Below are 15,521 nucleotides of genomic sequence, written 5' to 3'. Positions count from 1 at the left end.
AAGGCTTCTGATAAATCTCAAACTTAGTGTCCTAGTCTTCTTCTTCTCTTTGTGCTAGGAAGGCTCCAAATGAGCCATTGGGAAGAAAATAAAATCAAAAGGCTGAAAGAGGGACAAAAAGGATCTAAGAGAGAGGGGAGAGAAGAAGGGGAAGGAGGGAGGGTCATCACAGCCAGGCAAAAACAAGGACGGATTGGGTTTTTTGATGGAACTTACAAAGTGGGCAAATTGAAAGGTCAGCACTGCTGGGAGGATAAAAGGATGAGAACAAAGAAACCACTTTATGCAGCGATATTAGTGCTACCAGGAGCAATAAAACTGCACGGCCACAATCGAACATCGGAGTGGAGGATGATGCTGGGGAGAGGCCCAGCCGATGCCTTCAGGATGCATGGGGCATTCACTGGGAGGGATGTGGACTTCAAAGCCCTGCAGGAAGCTCAAGGGGGAGCCCTTTGGACCCAAGAACGGACACGAGAGAGTTGAAATGCATGCCTTCTTTCTGCCACTGCCCACAGAGATCCCTCCATCCTTGAGCCACTACAGAGTAAAGAGGAAACCCAGACCTCAGCATGCACTTGGTGACAGTGCCATTAACCAATAGGTATTGTCTGAGCATCACTTACATTCCTTGGAGCCCTGGGGTTTCAAAAAACATGTGATTCATGGGGTTTTTTCCCTCAAGGATCTTGCAATCTAACTGTGGAAGCTAGCATTCGCTGCTGTCCAGTCACTAAGTCATGTCCGACTCTGCGACTCCATGGACTACAGCAGGCCAGGTTTTCCTGTCCTTCACTATCTCCCAGAGCTTGCTCAAACTCATGTCCGTAGTGTCAATGATGCCACACATATGTGAAAAAAATAGATGGGATTATTAATTAAGGTGGCTTCTCTAAGTTGAAATAAACACAAATTCCCCTCAAAGACAAATGTCCTCTTCAAGCTGTTGAATTCATTTAAAAAATAATAGTGTTTCAATCTGCAGACATGAAACATTATATTATATTTAAAGACAGCTAATAAATTTGAATACATCATAATTTAGTGTGATAGGTATTGCTCTGCTAAAGGCAAAGTTGTGACGCAGTTTTTATGATGAAGTTTCCCTTGTGTTGAAGTGAAAAACATCATGCTTAGTAAGATTCTCACCAAGATTTTAAGAACTTACAGTGTAGAGCACAGGAGCAGGAGGAAGACAGACTTCCTTTCTCTCAAGTTGTTTACATCTGCCTGGTCACAGAGAACAAGTAAACCCCCTGACAAGACCGAGATACAGGGAGACAGACCTGAGTCTAAGCAAGAGACAAACCTCTGCTTCAGGCACGCTCCATTGACTGTTCTGACACCGAGCTTAATATGGACAAGTGTTGTCAGGGAGACACAAGGGGGATCTTCCTCCTCTCTCCTTAGTCCCGTCTCACTAGACAGGATTTACAATTAGAAGGATAGCCTTTAAAAAGATACATGCATCACATTGTTCATTGCAGCACTATTTACAAGAGCCAAGACATGTAGTTCCCTGGTGGTCTAATGGCTAGGATTCGGTGCTTTCCCAGTCAAGGCCTGGGTTTGATTCCTGGTCAGGAAAGTCTCTCTTTAAATGCTTCCCTTATAACTCAGTTGGAAAAGAATCCACCTGCAATGCAGGAGACTCCGATTTGATTCCTGGGTTGGGAAGATCCACTGGAGAAGGGATAGGCTACCCATCCCAATATTCTTGGGCTTCCTTTGTGGCTCAGCTGGTAAAGAATCCGCCTGCAATGTGGGAGAACTGAGTTCAATCCCTGGGTTGGGACAATCCCCTAGAGAAGGGAAAGCCTACTCATTCTAGTATTCTGGCCTGGAGAATTCCATGGACCATATAGTCCACAGGGTTGCAAAGAGTCAGACACAACTGAGTGACTTTCACTAAGACATGGACACTACCCAACTGCCTATCAACAGATGAATGGATAAAGAAGAGATGGTGCCATGGAATACCACTCAACCAGAAAAAGAAATGGAATAATATTATTGGCAGCAACATAGATGGATCTAGAGATTACCCATAATCTCTAGATGGATATAGAGATTATCAGAGTAAAGTAACTCAGAAAGAGAAAGACAGATACCATATAATATCACTTATATGTGGAATCTAAAGCACTGCATAAATGAACATATCTATGAGACAGAAACAGATGCACAGACATAGAGAACAGAGTTGTGGCTGACAAGGGAGAGGGGAGTCGGGGAGGGAATGACTGGGAGTTTGGGGTTAGCAGATGCAAACTAGCATATATAGGATGGATAAACAACAAGGTCCTACTGTAGAGCACAGGAAACCATATTCAATAATCTCTGATAAAACAGAATGAGAAAGAAAGTGAAATGAATATATAAATTCATATATATATGTGTGTATAACTGAATCACCTTGCTGTATGATAGAAATTAATACAACATTGTAAACCAATAACAGTAAGTTGTTTTTTAAAAAAATACAGGCTTTATTCCTGCCTTGGATTATGCTTTTGTGTTTCTAAGCAAGTTTGTAGAAAAGGAAACTCTCTGGAATTGAAATAAACATTTATCTGGTGACTTATCAACAGTCAAACTTCTCAGCAAGCACAGTTAGAATGGAGACTTAGAAGAAAAAGTCCTGTTCTGGACTGCTCAGGACCATGTGAGACCGTATAATATAATAATATACGTAATATCACTTCAGTTCAGTCGCTCAGTCATGTCTGACTCTTTGCAACCCCAAGGACTGCAGCACACAAGGCTTCCCTGTCCATCACCAACTCCTGGAATTTACTCAAACTCATGTCCAAAGAGTCAGTGATCCCATCCAACTATCTCATCCTCTGTCGTCCACTTCTCCTTCTGCCTTCAATCTTTCCCAGCATCAGGGTCTTTTCCAATGAGTCAGTTCTTCACATCAGGTGGCCAAAATATTGGAGCTTCAGCTTCAGCATCAATCTTTCAATGAATATTCAGGATTGATTTCCTTTAGAATGGACTGGTTGGATCTCCTTGTAGTCCAAGGGACTCTCAAGAGTCTTCTCCAACACCACAGTTCAAAAGCATCAATTCTTCAGTGCTCTGTTTTCTTTATAGTCCAGCTCTCACATCTATACATGACTACTAGAAAAACCATAGCTTTGACTAGATGGACCTTTGTCAGCAAAATAATGTCTCTGCTTTTTAATATGCTGTCTAGGTTGGTCACAGCTTCTCTTCCAAGGAGCAAGCATCTTTTACATAACATAGTCTCTATATAACATAGATATGTGTTCTCTAAATGTATTTAGTCTCTGAGTTAACAGATATACACATACATATATATGGGCTTCCCTTGTGGCCCAGATGGTCAAAGAATCTGTCTGCAGTATGGGAGACCTGGGTTCCATCCCTGGGTTGGGAGGATCCCCTGGAGAAGGGAATGGCAACACAGTCTAGTATTTTTGCCTGGAGAATTCCATGGAGAGAGGAGCCTGATGGACTACATACAGTGGAGTTGCAGGGTCAGACCCGACTGAGCAACTAACACACACACACACACACACACACACGGTGCAGGAAAAAAAATTTAATTATATATATTTTTTCTTCTTTAATTTTATTTTTTAACTTTACAATATTGTATTGGTTTTGCCATATATCAACATGAATCCACCACAGGTATACATGTGTTCCCCATCCTGAACCCTCCTCCCTCCTCCCTCCCCCTCCTCCCCCTCCTCCCTCCCTCCCTCCCCTCCCGATCCCTCTGGGTCGTCCCAGTGCACCAGCCCCAAGCATCAAAATACAAGGAAGGAGTTGTCAGGGAGAAGCATATAGGATAGTCTCTTGTAAACAGTGCCTTGATTTTGGAAGGGCTGAAGGAAAGAAGGGAAGGAAGAAGAAGGAGAGAGAGAGAGGAAAGAAGGAAAGATAGATTGGTTATTCCGTGCTTAGGAGATTTTATATGTGAATACTGCAAAATTTTGTATGGGAATATTACAATATTCTGGTCCATTAATTCTGCCAATTTGCTGTCCCTTATCTAAATCATTTGTCCTTGATGATCGGTTGAGAAATGCAGTCACTGAAAAAAATAGCCCCAAAATAGCCACTCCTCATAAAACACAAAAGAGTTGGGCTACAGAGTTTGGTTTCATTTCATTTCCTTTCTCTCTGAATATAGTTCCCAGTGTGTCTATTCCTGGGAGGGTGGACAAAGCTGTCACCCTTAATGTCAGACTGTGTGTGTGTGTGTGTGTGTGTGTGTGTGTGTGTGTGTGCTAAGTCACTTCAGTTGTGTCTGACTCTTCATGACCCTATGAACTGTAGCCCACCAGGCTTCTCTGTTCATGGGATTCTCCAGGCAAGAATACTGGAGTGGGTTTCCATGCCCTTCTCCAGGGGATCTTCCCAATCCAGGGATTGAACCCAAGTTTCTTATGTCTCCTGCATTAGCAGACAGGCTCTTTACCCCAGTGCCACATGGGAAGTTATAACAGTAAAGAGGGCACAGGGACCCTTTATGCCTGGTCTCTGAGTCCTGAAACTGGGAGGAGGACTTAGGGGTGCTAAACTCTTCCTTCTCCCTAGAGCATGGGACCCTGCAAGGTAGTGACGAGTGAAGAATCCATCTACCTCTCCTTTCATCACATCATGTGAATCAGACCCATTACCCGGGGAAACACCTGGAGAGCCCTCTTACCAGACACAAGATGAATGACCTTGTCCTATAAACCTAGACAGATGAAGATGTATTTCAGAAACGCGTCTGTTTTGCTTCAGCAGCGAGCATAGCACAAATCCACAGGCTACACATACTGGTTCCAATGAGACTGGAAAGATGGATAAGCAGAAACCCAGGAAAACTGGAATAGATAAGGTGATGGGACCAGAGGTCTGAGTTAATGCATTAAGTGTTACAAACTCTTGAGGCTTCATTTAGCTTTTTGGTTTCCATCATGGCAATGCCATACACAGAGATTGGAGAAGTTTCCAGAATGTCCACCTATGGTACATCAACTCCTCACTAAGGCCACTGGGAAGGAAGTGTGATTCACAGAATAGCAAGAGATGAAAGTTAATTTATTTCATATATCACACATTGAACCAAGGTAATAATGTGTTGCTTAGGAAAGATTATTATAGATAAATATGTAAGAGTGGTCCATAAATCGAATTATCAGTTCTTTAATGTGAAATAAGCATGTGCAAAATTATAGGACCTGTAATTAAAAACAACAGCTTTATTTGAAGAGATCTGTGGAAGCCTGTATTTATGATTTGCTTTTTTCTTAAGGTATTGTTTCTAACTGATTTTAAGGCAGCATTCCAAGATATATGTCTACCATATTAGCGAGAAAAGATGTGTAATCTCACTTATAAAAATGATATTTAAATACAAGTCTGGAGGGGATGGGATGCACTGGGTGGTTAGGATTGCCATATATACACTACCATATATAAAAATGGACCTCCCTGGTGGTGGTGGTGGTAAGAATCCACCTGGTAGTGAAGGAGATGTAAGAGATGTGGGTTTGATCTTTGGGCCAGGAAGATCCCCTGGGGAAGGAAGTGGCAACCCACTCCAGTATTCTTGCCTGGGAAATCCCATGGACAGAGGGGTATGGTGAGCTACAACCCATGGGGTTGCAGAGTTGGACACGACTAAAGTGACTGAGCTTGCATACAGGCATGTATAAAATAGACAACTCAACAAGGACCTCCTGTATAGCGCAGGGAACTCTACTCAATGCTCTGTGGTGACCTAAATGGGAAGGAAGTCCAAAAAAGAGGGGATATGTGTATACATACAATTTTTGCTAAGAAAAAATGGGTAGAAGGGAAGGGGAATCAAGGACAATTTCTGAAATCTGACCAGGACCATAGTATTTACATGAAAATACTAAGCTTTCTGTGCCTTCTCACTTGGAACAAGTTGTCCATCCAAATAGTTGTCTACTAAAGGTCCAGAAATGACTGAGCTTCCTCAGAGGGGTGGTTTCTGATTCTCCAAAGCTCCTTCTATAGTCCATTTATTGATGTCTCTTCCTGTGCAGAGAATGATGCTTAAAAGAATAGACTTTGGGTCACACAGCCCTAAATAAAATATGCTTCACTTAATATCTTCCCTTTGTGTTGCCCAGTTCAGGTCACTGAAAGGTACAGAGCCTCTATAATATTTGTATGATGGTCTAATAACAAACCCTCCTTAAGGGTTCATATATTTAGAAAGATGTTTCATTGCTGTTCAATTGCTAAAAGTGTTAGTCACTCTGCTACTGCTGCTGCTGCTAAGTCGCTTCAGTCATGTCCGACTCTGTGCAACCCCAGAGACGGCAGCCCACCAGACTTCCCCACCCCTGGGATTCTCCAGGCAATAACACTGGAGTGGGTTGCCATTTCCTTCTCCAATGCATGAAAGTGAAAAGTGAAAGTGAAAGTGAAGTCGTGCCCAACTCTTAGCGACCCCATGGACTACAGCCTACCAGGCTCCTCTGTCCATGGATTTTCCAGGCAAGAGTACTGCAGTGGGGGCCACTGCCTTCTCAAGGGGATCTACCTGACTCAGGGATCAAACCCTGGTCTCCCCCATTGAAGGAAGATTCTTTAATGTCTGAGCCACCAGGGAAATCCTGTTCAATTGCTAAGTAGTGTCTAACTCTTTGCAACCTCATAGACTGTAAAAAACCAGAATGCTCTGTCCCCCACTGTCTCCCAGAGTTGGTCAAATTCATGTCCATTGAGTTGGTGATACTATGTCTAACACCTAGATATCAATAAACAGCAGTTGTATTATCAAAATTATCTATGTGATGATTCTTAAAATACCAGACATCGTTCCTAAATTGAACATACATCACCCTTTGTTCTTGTTGGCATATTATGATACTATGCAAATAACAACCACTGGCTACCATGTGTGTAGCAATAGTTCTAGGTCAGAGATGCCTCCGATGGCCTACAAGGCCCCTGACACTTGGTAGCTCTGTTCCTAAACGTGCCTCTGCAGAGTGACCAACGGTTGCAGGTGAAAACCTGGAGCAAAGGATAAGTGCTCTACAGATCAACAGGAAGACTTCCAAATGACACCGATATGCCTCTGTGTCTAACGAAGAATTCATAGCAAAACACTAAAAATAAGCTAAAGAAAACAGGGTTTCCCTGATGGCTCTGATGGTAAAGAATCTGCCTGCAATGTGTGCAACCCATCTCTCAAAACTATGTATTAGCTCAATCAACAGAAAATAACAGCTAGAGAAACGCCCTGTGATGGGGTAAGTTTCCTCCCAGGGTGGGGGAGGAGGAGGAAGAGGCTCTCTTTTAGCCCCTCCCTGGCTCTGGGGAGTGTCTGCTCCCTTGTTGTAGTCTAACACTGATCTACAGGGAAAAGTGCCTCTGCCCTTTGCTTTTGCAATTGATGGTCTTGGACTCCACTGTTATGGCCCCGGCTCCCTGAAAGGTCTATTGATTTATTTCTTTTATATTAGAAAACCATATCTGCTCATTATCTCAGAAGGTCACTGGAAGGGAGATATTTCTTCCAGCTTCAACATCAGATCACTTGGCCTTTTTCATATCTCTCTTGGCACGGCAGGAGCTTTGTGAGAAAAGGGGAGGCTGGGACAAAAAATAAAAGCACATTTTTCCTAGGCAGAAAGTTCAGTGCAAAGCCAGCAGAATACATAAATATACAAAGCAGGCTCATCAGCTAGTGGTCTTCAACTTCTATTTCAATTGTTTTTTTCCAATGCTAATTATTCCTAGGAAGTCCTGCCTTAACTAAGGGGGCTAGAGACTCTCAGTCACTGGATTTTTTTTTTTTTTTTGTAATTTCAGAGGCTTGAATTTCCCTTCTATTCATTTCCCAGCAGGGACCTAGGCTCAGCTAATATTTTCAAGACACATTTGAATAAGATATGGCATCATTCTAAAAAATTATTTTCACAAGAAAACTATATGTATTTAAATTACTTTTCCTTATGTATCCATGTTAGCTTGACTTTTCTTTTGTGCCTGTGTGTAAATGTATATTTAATTAGATGCCCCAGAAGGGCCATGTTAGGTAGATTAAACTAGATCTGCTTACGTCAATGGAATCAACATTTCAACACATAACCATTCTGATGTTGCTATAAATTCATTCAGTGTCTCTCAAAATAGTCTCAGAATAAAATAGTCTCTGTTGTTGAGTCGCTAAATCATGTCCGACTTTTTGCAACCCCATGTATCCTAGAACACCAGGCTCCTCTATCCTCCATTATCTCCCTGAGTTTGCTTAAATTCATGTCCATTGAGTCAGTGATACTATCTAACCTTCTCACCCTCTGCTACCTCCTTCTCCTCTTGCCCTCAATCTTTCCCAGCAGCAGGGTCTTTTCCAATGAGTTGGCTCTTCACATCAGGTGGCCAAAGTATTGGAGCTTCAGCATTAGTTCTTCCAATGAATATTCACAGTTGATTTCCTTTAGGATTGACTGGTTTGATTTCCTTGCTGTCCAAGGGACACTCAGGATTCTCTGGGACCACCTATACTTGAATCCTATTGGGATCTTATTTAAAATACAGTCTCCTTGGGCCCAAGTCAGCCATCCTGAGCTAGGAATTTAGAGGTGGAACCCAGGAATCTGTACTTTAAACACTCCTGATTGAGATCCTTTAGGCTCTTCAGATAAGAACTCTCAAGTGTATCTGTAGGTATAGGGCCTCCCTTCACTAAGACCACAGCCAATCCTTCATCCCACAGCCTGAGTGTAGGGGGAGCTCTCCTGCCAGAGGCCCAGGTTTCCAAGAGGGAAAAACAGCCCAGGGGGTTCTGAGATAAAAGGGATTTGCCAGAAAGCACTGTGCTCTGGGATCCTAGTAGATTACAGCTTTGATAATAGTCTTTTTAAATATAATTTTATTTACTTTTGGCTGTGCTGGGTCTTCCTTGCTGCCTGCGGTGAGCAGGGGCTACTCTTCCTTGTGGTGCTTGGGCTTCTCATTGCAGTGGCTTCTCTTGTTGGGCAGCATGGGCTTTAGGTGCTAGGGCTTCAGTAGTTGTGGCTCCTGGGCTCCGGAGTACAGGCTCAGCAGTTGCGGTGCAGGGGCTCAGTTGCTCTGTGGCATGTGGGATCTTACCTGTCCAGGGATCGAACACACGTCTTCTGCATTGGCAAGCAGATTCTTTACCACTGAGCCATCAGGGAAACCCTTGATAATGATCTTGAACCTCCTTAGTTTCCCTACAGATCAATCAGAGAAACACTGATCCTTCCTTTCATTATAACAAAAGTTGGGTCAAGAATAAATGCTACATCAATGATAATGTACTTAAATGGGTGAATATTATGAAATGTAAATTGTAGCTCCATAAAGCTGTTAAAGAAACATTTAAAGACAATTTTTTTTTTTTTTTTTTTAATGAATGTAACTTGAGTGTGAGTGTCTTCAGGAGGTAAAGTATGCGAGCCCTTAAGATCTTCATGGCAAAATTCTTTGGGGCTCTTCAGAATTCATCTGTTCATCCAGCTTATAATTACTGAGACCTGCTCTAGGCACAGTTTAAGACCAGGTACTACAAACTGAAACTTAAAAATCTTTGAATAAATTGTATATGCTAACTCTTGCCCCATAGCTTCCAGGGAATGAGTTCATACAACAAGCATTGAAGTATGTTGATTTTCAGTTTGATTTCCTCACTATTTGTTGAACCAAGCTACCTGTAGGCTTCTGAATCTTTCCAATGTAAGAATTTAATTTGGTGACTAACAGACCAAAGCGGAGAGAGCAGCAGGAACCATTGAATCTGCATAAGGAGAGTTGTATTCACTGTGATTCTATCAACCAGGGGAACAAAGGGGGCCCGGCAGGGAGGGCTTCTTTTTATGACACTGCCAATGTACTGAATTTAAGGAGTCAGTGCTCTCTGTGATAATCTGGGAAAATTCCTGGAAATGGCACAGCTCCAAGACTGACCTCCAGGGAGAGGACTTGGACAGCCAGGAGCCATTGGCTATACCTAGGGCTTCCCAGATGGCGCTAGTGGTAAAAAAAAAAAAAAGAAAGAAAATCTGCCTGCTAATGCAGGAGACGAAAGAGACATGGGTTCAGTCTCTGGGTCTGGAAGCTCCCTTGGAGAAGGAGATGGCAACCCACTCCAGGATTCTTGTCTGGAAAATGCTATGGACAGAGGAGCCTGGCAGGCTACAGTCCATGGGGTCACAGAAAGTCACACATGACTGAGTATGAGCACATCAGCATCAGGAACAAAGAGAAGATGAGGGGTAGGCTTTTCCCCTTCCTTCTCTGCACCCCATAATTAGATCTTATAATCCAGTGAAGCCCATGGAAACAACAAGCCAAAGAAAACATCTTTGGCAAATAGGTATTAATATAAGGTTAGATGATGGGAGTGACAACTTCAGGCTCTTGCAAAAGTTCAAGAAAGGTTAGTCACTTTTGTCATTTCTTTCTTTAAAAAAAAAGAAGAAGAAGAAATTCATTGATTTGGCTGTGCTGGGTCATAGTTGCCACGTGAGGAAATTTTAGTTGTGACATATGGTATCTAGCGCCCTGACCAGGGATTGAACCCAGGGCCTCCTGCATTGGGAGCACAGATTTTTAGCCACTGGACCACCAGGAAGCACTGCTGCTGCTGCTAAGTCGCTTCAGTAGTGTCAGAAACTGCTACCATACATTTCTTTACCAACAAACTCCACAAAGGCAGGGGGCATTGCTTCATTTGTAACTAATTTTAATTAATCTTCCCTTTTGTGGTGCCAGAAGAGCTGTGAAGTCTGATTTCATTTGCAGGAGCTCAAAACAAGTGCAGAGTGAAAATCCTCGAGGAACAGAACTCTGACAATTGATGCTGTGCAGTCTGGGTCACTTCTCTTTATTTCTACCCAATAAAAAGAATGCCAGAGTCATCAATGAGCATAGACGGCTCAATGTTTTACTGTCGGTTTTAAGTTATCACCAGCCTCTCAGCCTTCTTCTCCACTCAAAGAGCCTTAACTTTCCCTTTCATCATGTTTAGCCTGACATGAGTTTTAAACCACCCACAGGTTAAAAAATTTCCAGTAGATAAGGAGAATTAGTAGGGACCTAGATCTAAAGAATATTAGGGGGGGGAAGAGGAATTAACATATATAAAACATCTACTATATGCTGAATACTAGCCTACACACATTGTGTTAACCCTAAAACCAAATCTTCAATGTAAGCATTGCTCTTCTATTCTACAGATTGAATAACTAAAGCAAGAAGTTAAACAAAATGCCTTCTAGCAAACATTAAAGCCAAATTTGAAAGTTGAGCCTCACCTCTTCCATCAAACTGGTGTTTCAAAATTCAATAAAGAACTGGATTCTTTTCTTGAAGGTCAGTTAGCACAATGCAGAGTGTGTGTCTTTCCTAGTTCTGCTTGGTTGCCTGCTGATCTAAAATTTAAGGAGTTCCATCAGCAATCAGAACTGTGATGTCTTCATTACACTTCAAGACTTAAACATGGTCCCCATCACCATGGTCCATAATCCACTGTCCTTTCTCTTTTATATTTTTGGTGCTTATTTCCTTTCATGTCATTCTCTTGATTGCAAGCCATGTCTACTCTGGCTGAATTCTTCCTTTTTAGTTTTACCTCAGACCACCTGTCCACTCTAGTTAGGCAGCTCTCTTCACCATCTCAAGGTTTCTGCCCCTCTTTCTCCTTAACTTGGTGTGACATCTTGCAGTTGCAGCATCCCTTAGCTTCCCTGTTAGAAAACCTTTCCCTGTGGATATAAACAGTCTGCTCTCAAACCCCTGGAACAAAGCATTCTCTCTACTGTGTGACCCAGTCCCTGGGCGTGGCTGACTTGGATACAGTGGCTCGGTGGTAAAGAATCTGCCTGCAATGCAATAGACTTGCAGGAGACATGGGTTTGATTCCTGAGTTGGGAATGTCCCCTGGAGTAGGAAATGGCAACCAACTCCAGTATTCTTGCCTGGGAAATCCCATGGACAGAGGACCTTGGCAGACTACAGTCCATGGGGTCACAAGAGTTGGACATGATTGAGCAAACTGAACCACAGCAAACAACAACTCCAGAGGAGCAATCCATAGGCTGGCTGGTTGCCAATGACGTATAGGGTTCTTCCCACACAGAAAGAAGTTCTGCCAATGGAAAGCAGAGGCTATAACTGGGTGGAGCGTAGGCAAGATAAAGAATAAACTTGTGTCCTGTAAGAGGAAAGAGATTAAGCAGTTTTTTTTTTTTTTTTTTTTTATGATGGTGGGAATGGTTAAGTATAAAATTGCTAACAGTATTTAGGCTCCATTGGTCATACCTTGGGCCAATAGACCAGGGGTCTATTCAAGATGGTGGATTAGAAGGACAAATGTTCATCTTCTGTGAGAACTCCAAAACTGCAACTCCCTGCTGAACAACCGTCGGCTGGAGAATGTTGGATCCCACCAAAAAAAGATACCTCACATCCAGGGGCAAAGGAGAAGCCCCAACAAGATGGTAGGAGGGGAAAATCATGTTTAGAATCAAGCCCCATACCCGCCAGAGACGCTCAGAGGGTTCAAACTGAACAGTGCACACCAGGACCCAGAGGCCCCAGAGAGACTGAGCCAGACCTGCCTTTGAGCGTTTGAGTGTCTCCTGTGGAGGAACAGGTCAGCAGTGGCCTGCCGCGGGGACAGGCACTCTGACTGCAGCAGACCTAGGTCACAGAGCATGTGGCATAAACCCTCTTGGAGGAGGTCGCCATTAGCCGCACCATAGAGCCACCAAGCAGACAAGAACCCCCAGGGAATTTGACTTTGGGGACCAGTGGGACTTGATTACAGAACTTGCACAGGACTGGGGAAGCGGACTCTGGGACGGCACAAACTAAACCTCGTGTGCGCCAGGAGACAGGAGAAAGGAGCAGTGTCCTCATGAGAGGCTGAGTCAGACTTGCCTATGAGTGTCCAGGGTGGAGAGGGGAATACCAGGCCACCTTACGTGCCTCCAGGAGTTGGTGATGGATAGGGAAGCCTTGTGTGATGCAGTCTGTGGGGTTGCAAAGAGTTGGACACTACTGAGCCACTGAACTGAACTGAACTGGTATCTGGGACCCTCCAACTGAAGATCAAACCTATGACCCCTGCAGGGGAAGCACAGAGTCTTAACCATTGGACCACCAGGCAAGTCCTGAGCCAGAATTCTTCACAGGACTTTGAGTGTTCTTTGAAGGTTGGAGAAAGAGCCACCTCTGGATCCTAAAGCACTTTATTTCTCAAATTCTAGTCACCTAAAATGTAGATGACTTTTCTTTCCTAACTTAAATGTATAAAATAACCTTATCGTTGTGTTAAAATTGTATTTTTTACATGGGATACTTGAAGTCCATTCCTTTTTCCTTGCAAATCAAAGAACCCTGGTAGAATACTTTCCTTTGGTTGACCAACCCAATACTCAGCTATCTGTCTACCCACCTCCCCATGAAACCATTCCTAAATGAATGCAGCCTGTCTACTAATCTTAAAGTACATGTGATATGTGTTCCATAACTACTGTTCAACTTCACACTGACTGTTTTCTATTTTAGTCTTATGTCTCCAGTCCTAATATTTAGGGACAATTTTGGCTCAACCTGAATGTTAACACAACCCTCAATCTTATTCCTTCCATCAGATCTTCAGAGTAAAAGAAAATAATGGTGTGGATTATAGCTAGCAGCACTTTTGCACAGAGTCCTAGATCTTCCTGGTGGGCGGGCTGTGTTGTTACTGCATTAACCTCTAATTCACATATGTGAACACTCAGACCAGTTAATGGTCAGTCAGCTAATAAGATTCAGCATGAACTCTCATCCTGGAAGGTCTGGGGTGATCCAAATACAGATGAGCCAGATGGAGAATTTTACTCTATAACAAAGGATCAGCTTTCCACGGATGGGAGACCATCTAGGTCATAATGACACACACCAATAGGGCTTCTAGTCTCTAAATTATGAAGGCTCTAGCCAGGGCTCTTTTATTCTCTTTAAAAAAAAAAAGTAGTGACTTTCTAAAGCTGGGTTATTTTTATAGTAAGAGAGGTCCTGGAACAGTAAACAGGAGGTAAGTGTATCAGGCTTAAAGGTGAAAGGGGTTATTTAAGAGTGTTATCAGAGCTAGCCAGTTGCAAACACATAGAGTATCAGAAAACTATAAAGCTTTCCCTTCCTAGCAGGGCTCAATTATTCATCAGACTACCCTGCTGCAGGGGGAGGGTCCTTATAAACTTGGTGTCATAGAACTCTTGAGGTGTCCACACCTCTGAGCAACCTGCTGTACAGATGAACAGTTTAAAGAGTGAACATTATGCCTCTGTCCTTCCTTATCCCCAGTGCATTAGGGTTTTGAAAGTTATCAGGATAAAAATAATTTGTTGTTCAGTCACTCAGTCATGTCCCACTCTCTGTGACCCCATGGACTGTAGCACACCAGGCTTCCCTGTTCTTCACTGTCTCCCGGAGATTACTCAAGACTCAGGTCCACTGAGCTGGTGATGCTATCCAACCGTTTCATTCTCTGTCACCCGCTTCTCCTCCGGCCCTCCATCTTTCCCAGCATCAAGGTCTTTTCCAATGAGTCAGCTCTTTGCCTCAGGTGGCCAAACTATTGGAGTTTCAGCTTGGCATCAGTCCTTCCAATGAATATTCAGGGTTGATTTCCTTTAGGATGGACTGGTTTGATCTCCTTGCTTTCCAAGGGGCTCTCAAGAGTCTGCTCAAGCACCACAGTTCAAAAGCATCAATTTCTTCAGTGCTCAGCCTTCTTTATAGTCCAGCTCTCACATCCATACATGACTACTAGAAAAACCATAGCTTTCCATTTCCTGCCACTTTCCAAGTGCAAAGGTGAGTCTATTATTCTAAGAGTGGAAAAATTACTCATGGGAAATTACACAGCAAGTTAGTGGCAGATCTGGAATTGAACCTAAATCTTTGGAAGCTTGCAAACCATGATTTTGACCCGTTACTCTGACATTTCTTATCTCTCCTCCCCAAGGAACACTAATCTTGATTGATCTTGTAGGAAATCATTATAAAATACAGGAAAGGGGGGCTTCATGGTCAAATTATCCGCCTGCAGCATCTGCCTTTGGGAGCTGCACAGTGCAGGGTAGCGCATTGAAGGCACAGAGAAAGTCAGCAGCGGTGAAGCTTGCTTTTCTTGGTTAACTCAGATTCCCAAATTAATTTGACTGCAGAACCCTATTTCACAGCATTCTATTGCCAGGGACACATCTTGGGCAGCAATGCACACCAAGTACAGCCTTGGTGAGCAGAGCCAGAAAACCCCATGCAGTTAAAAATGAAATGATACTTTCCCTTATGGAGAAAGATAAAATGGACACAGAGAGAGATATATATTATATAAAAATGTACATTATAGTGTCCTAAATACTTTCAGTATACATTTCATTATTATATATTTTTTTCTTCTAATTTGCTCACTCACCATTAATTTTTTTTAAAGTCATATGTTTGAAACAGCTTTTTAAACCAAGGAATGCTGTCATGACTTTACATTG

General features: G+C 42.9%; 1 protein-coding gene across 3 annotated transcripts in view; it reads right to left on the bottom strand.

The window, feature by feature from the left end:
* AGBL1 (AGBL carboxypeptidase 1) overlaps window positions 1-15,521 on the bottom strand; it is a 926,786-nt gene that overhangs the window by 172,314 nt on the left and 738,951 nt on the right. The window contains exon 23 of one of the 3 annotated variants that reach the window (XM_070358228.1): window positions 11,336-11,408. The exons of the other annotated variants lie outside the window; for them this stretch is intronic. Coding sequence (XP_070214329.1) covers window positions 11,351-11,408 — 58 coding nt within the window. The 3' untranslated portion in view covers window positions 11,336-11,350. Of the gene's footprint in view, window positions 1-11,335; window positions 11,409-15,521 lie in introns of those variants that run through there. 3 annotated transcript variants of the gene reach the window in all.

The sequence above is a fragment of the Bos mutus genome, chromosome 21, assembly GCF_027580195.1.
Source record: "Bos mutus isolate GX-2022 chromosome 21, NWIPB_WYAK_1.1, whole genome shotgun sequence".
Lineage (NCBI taxonomy): Eukaryota > Metazoa > Chordata > Mammalia > Artiodactyla > Bovidae > Bos > Bos mutus.
The sequence above is the reverse complement of the archived record's forward strand: the minus strand, read 5'-3'. Positions and strand labels throughout refer to the sequence as shown.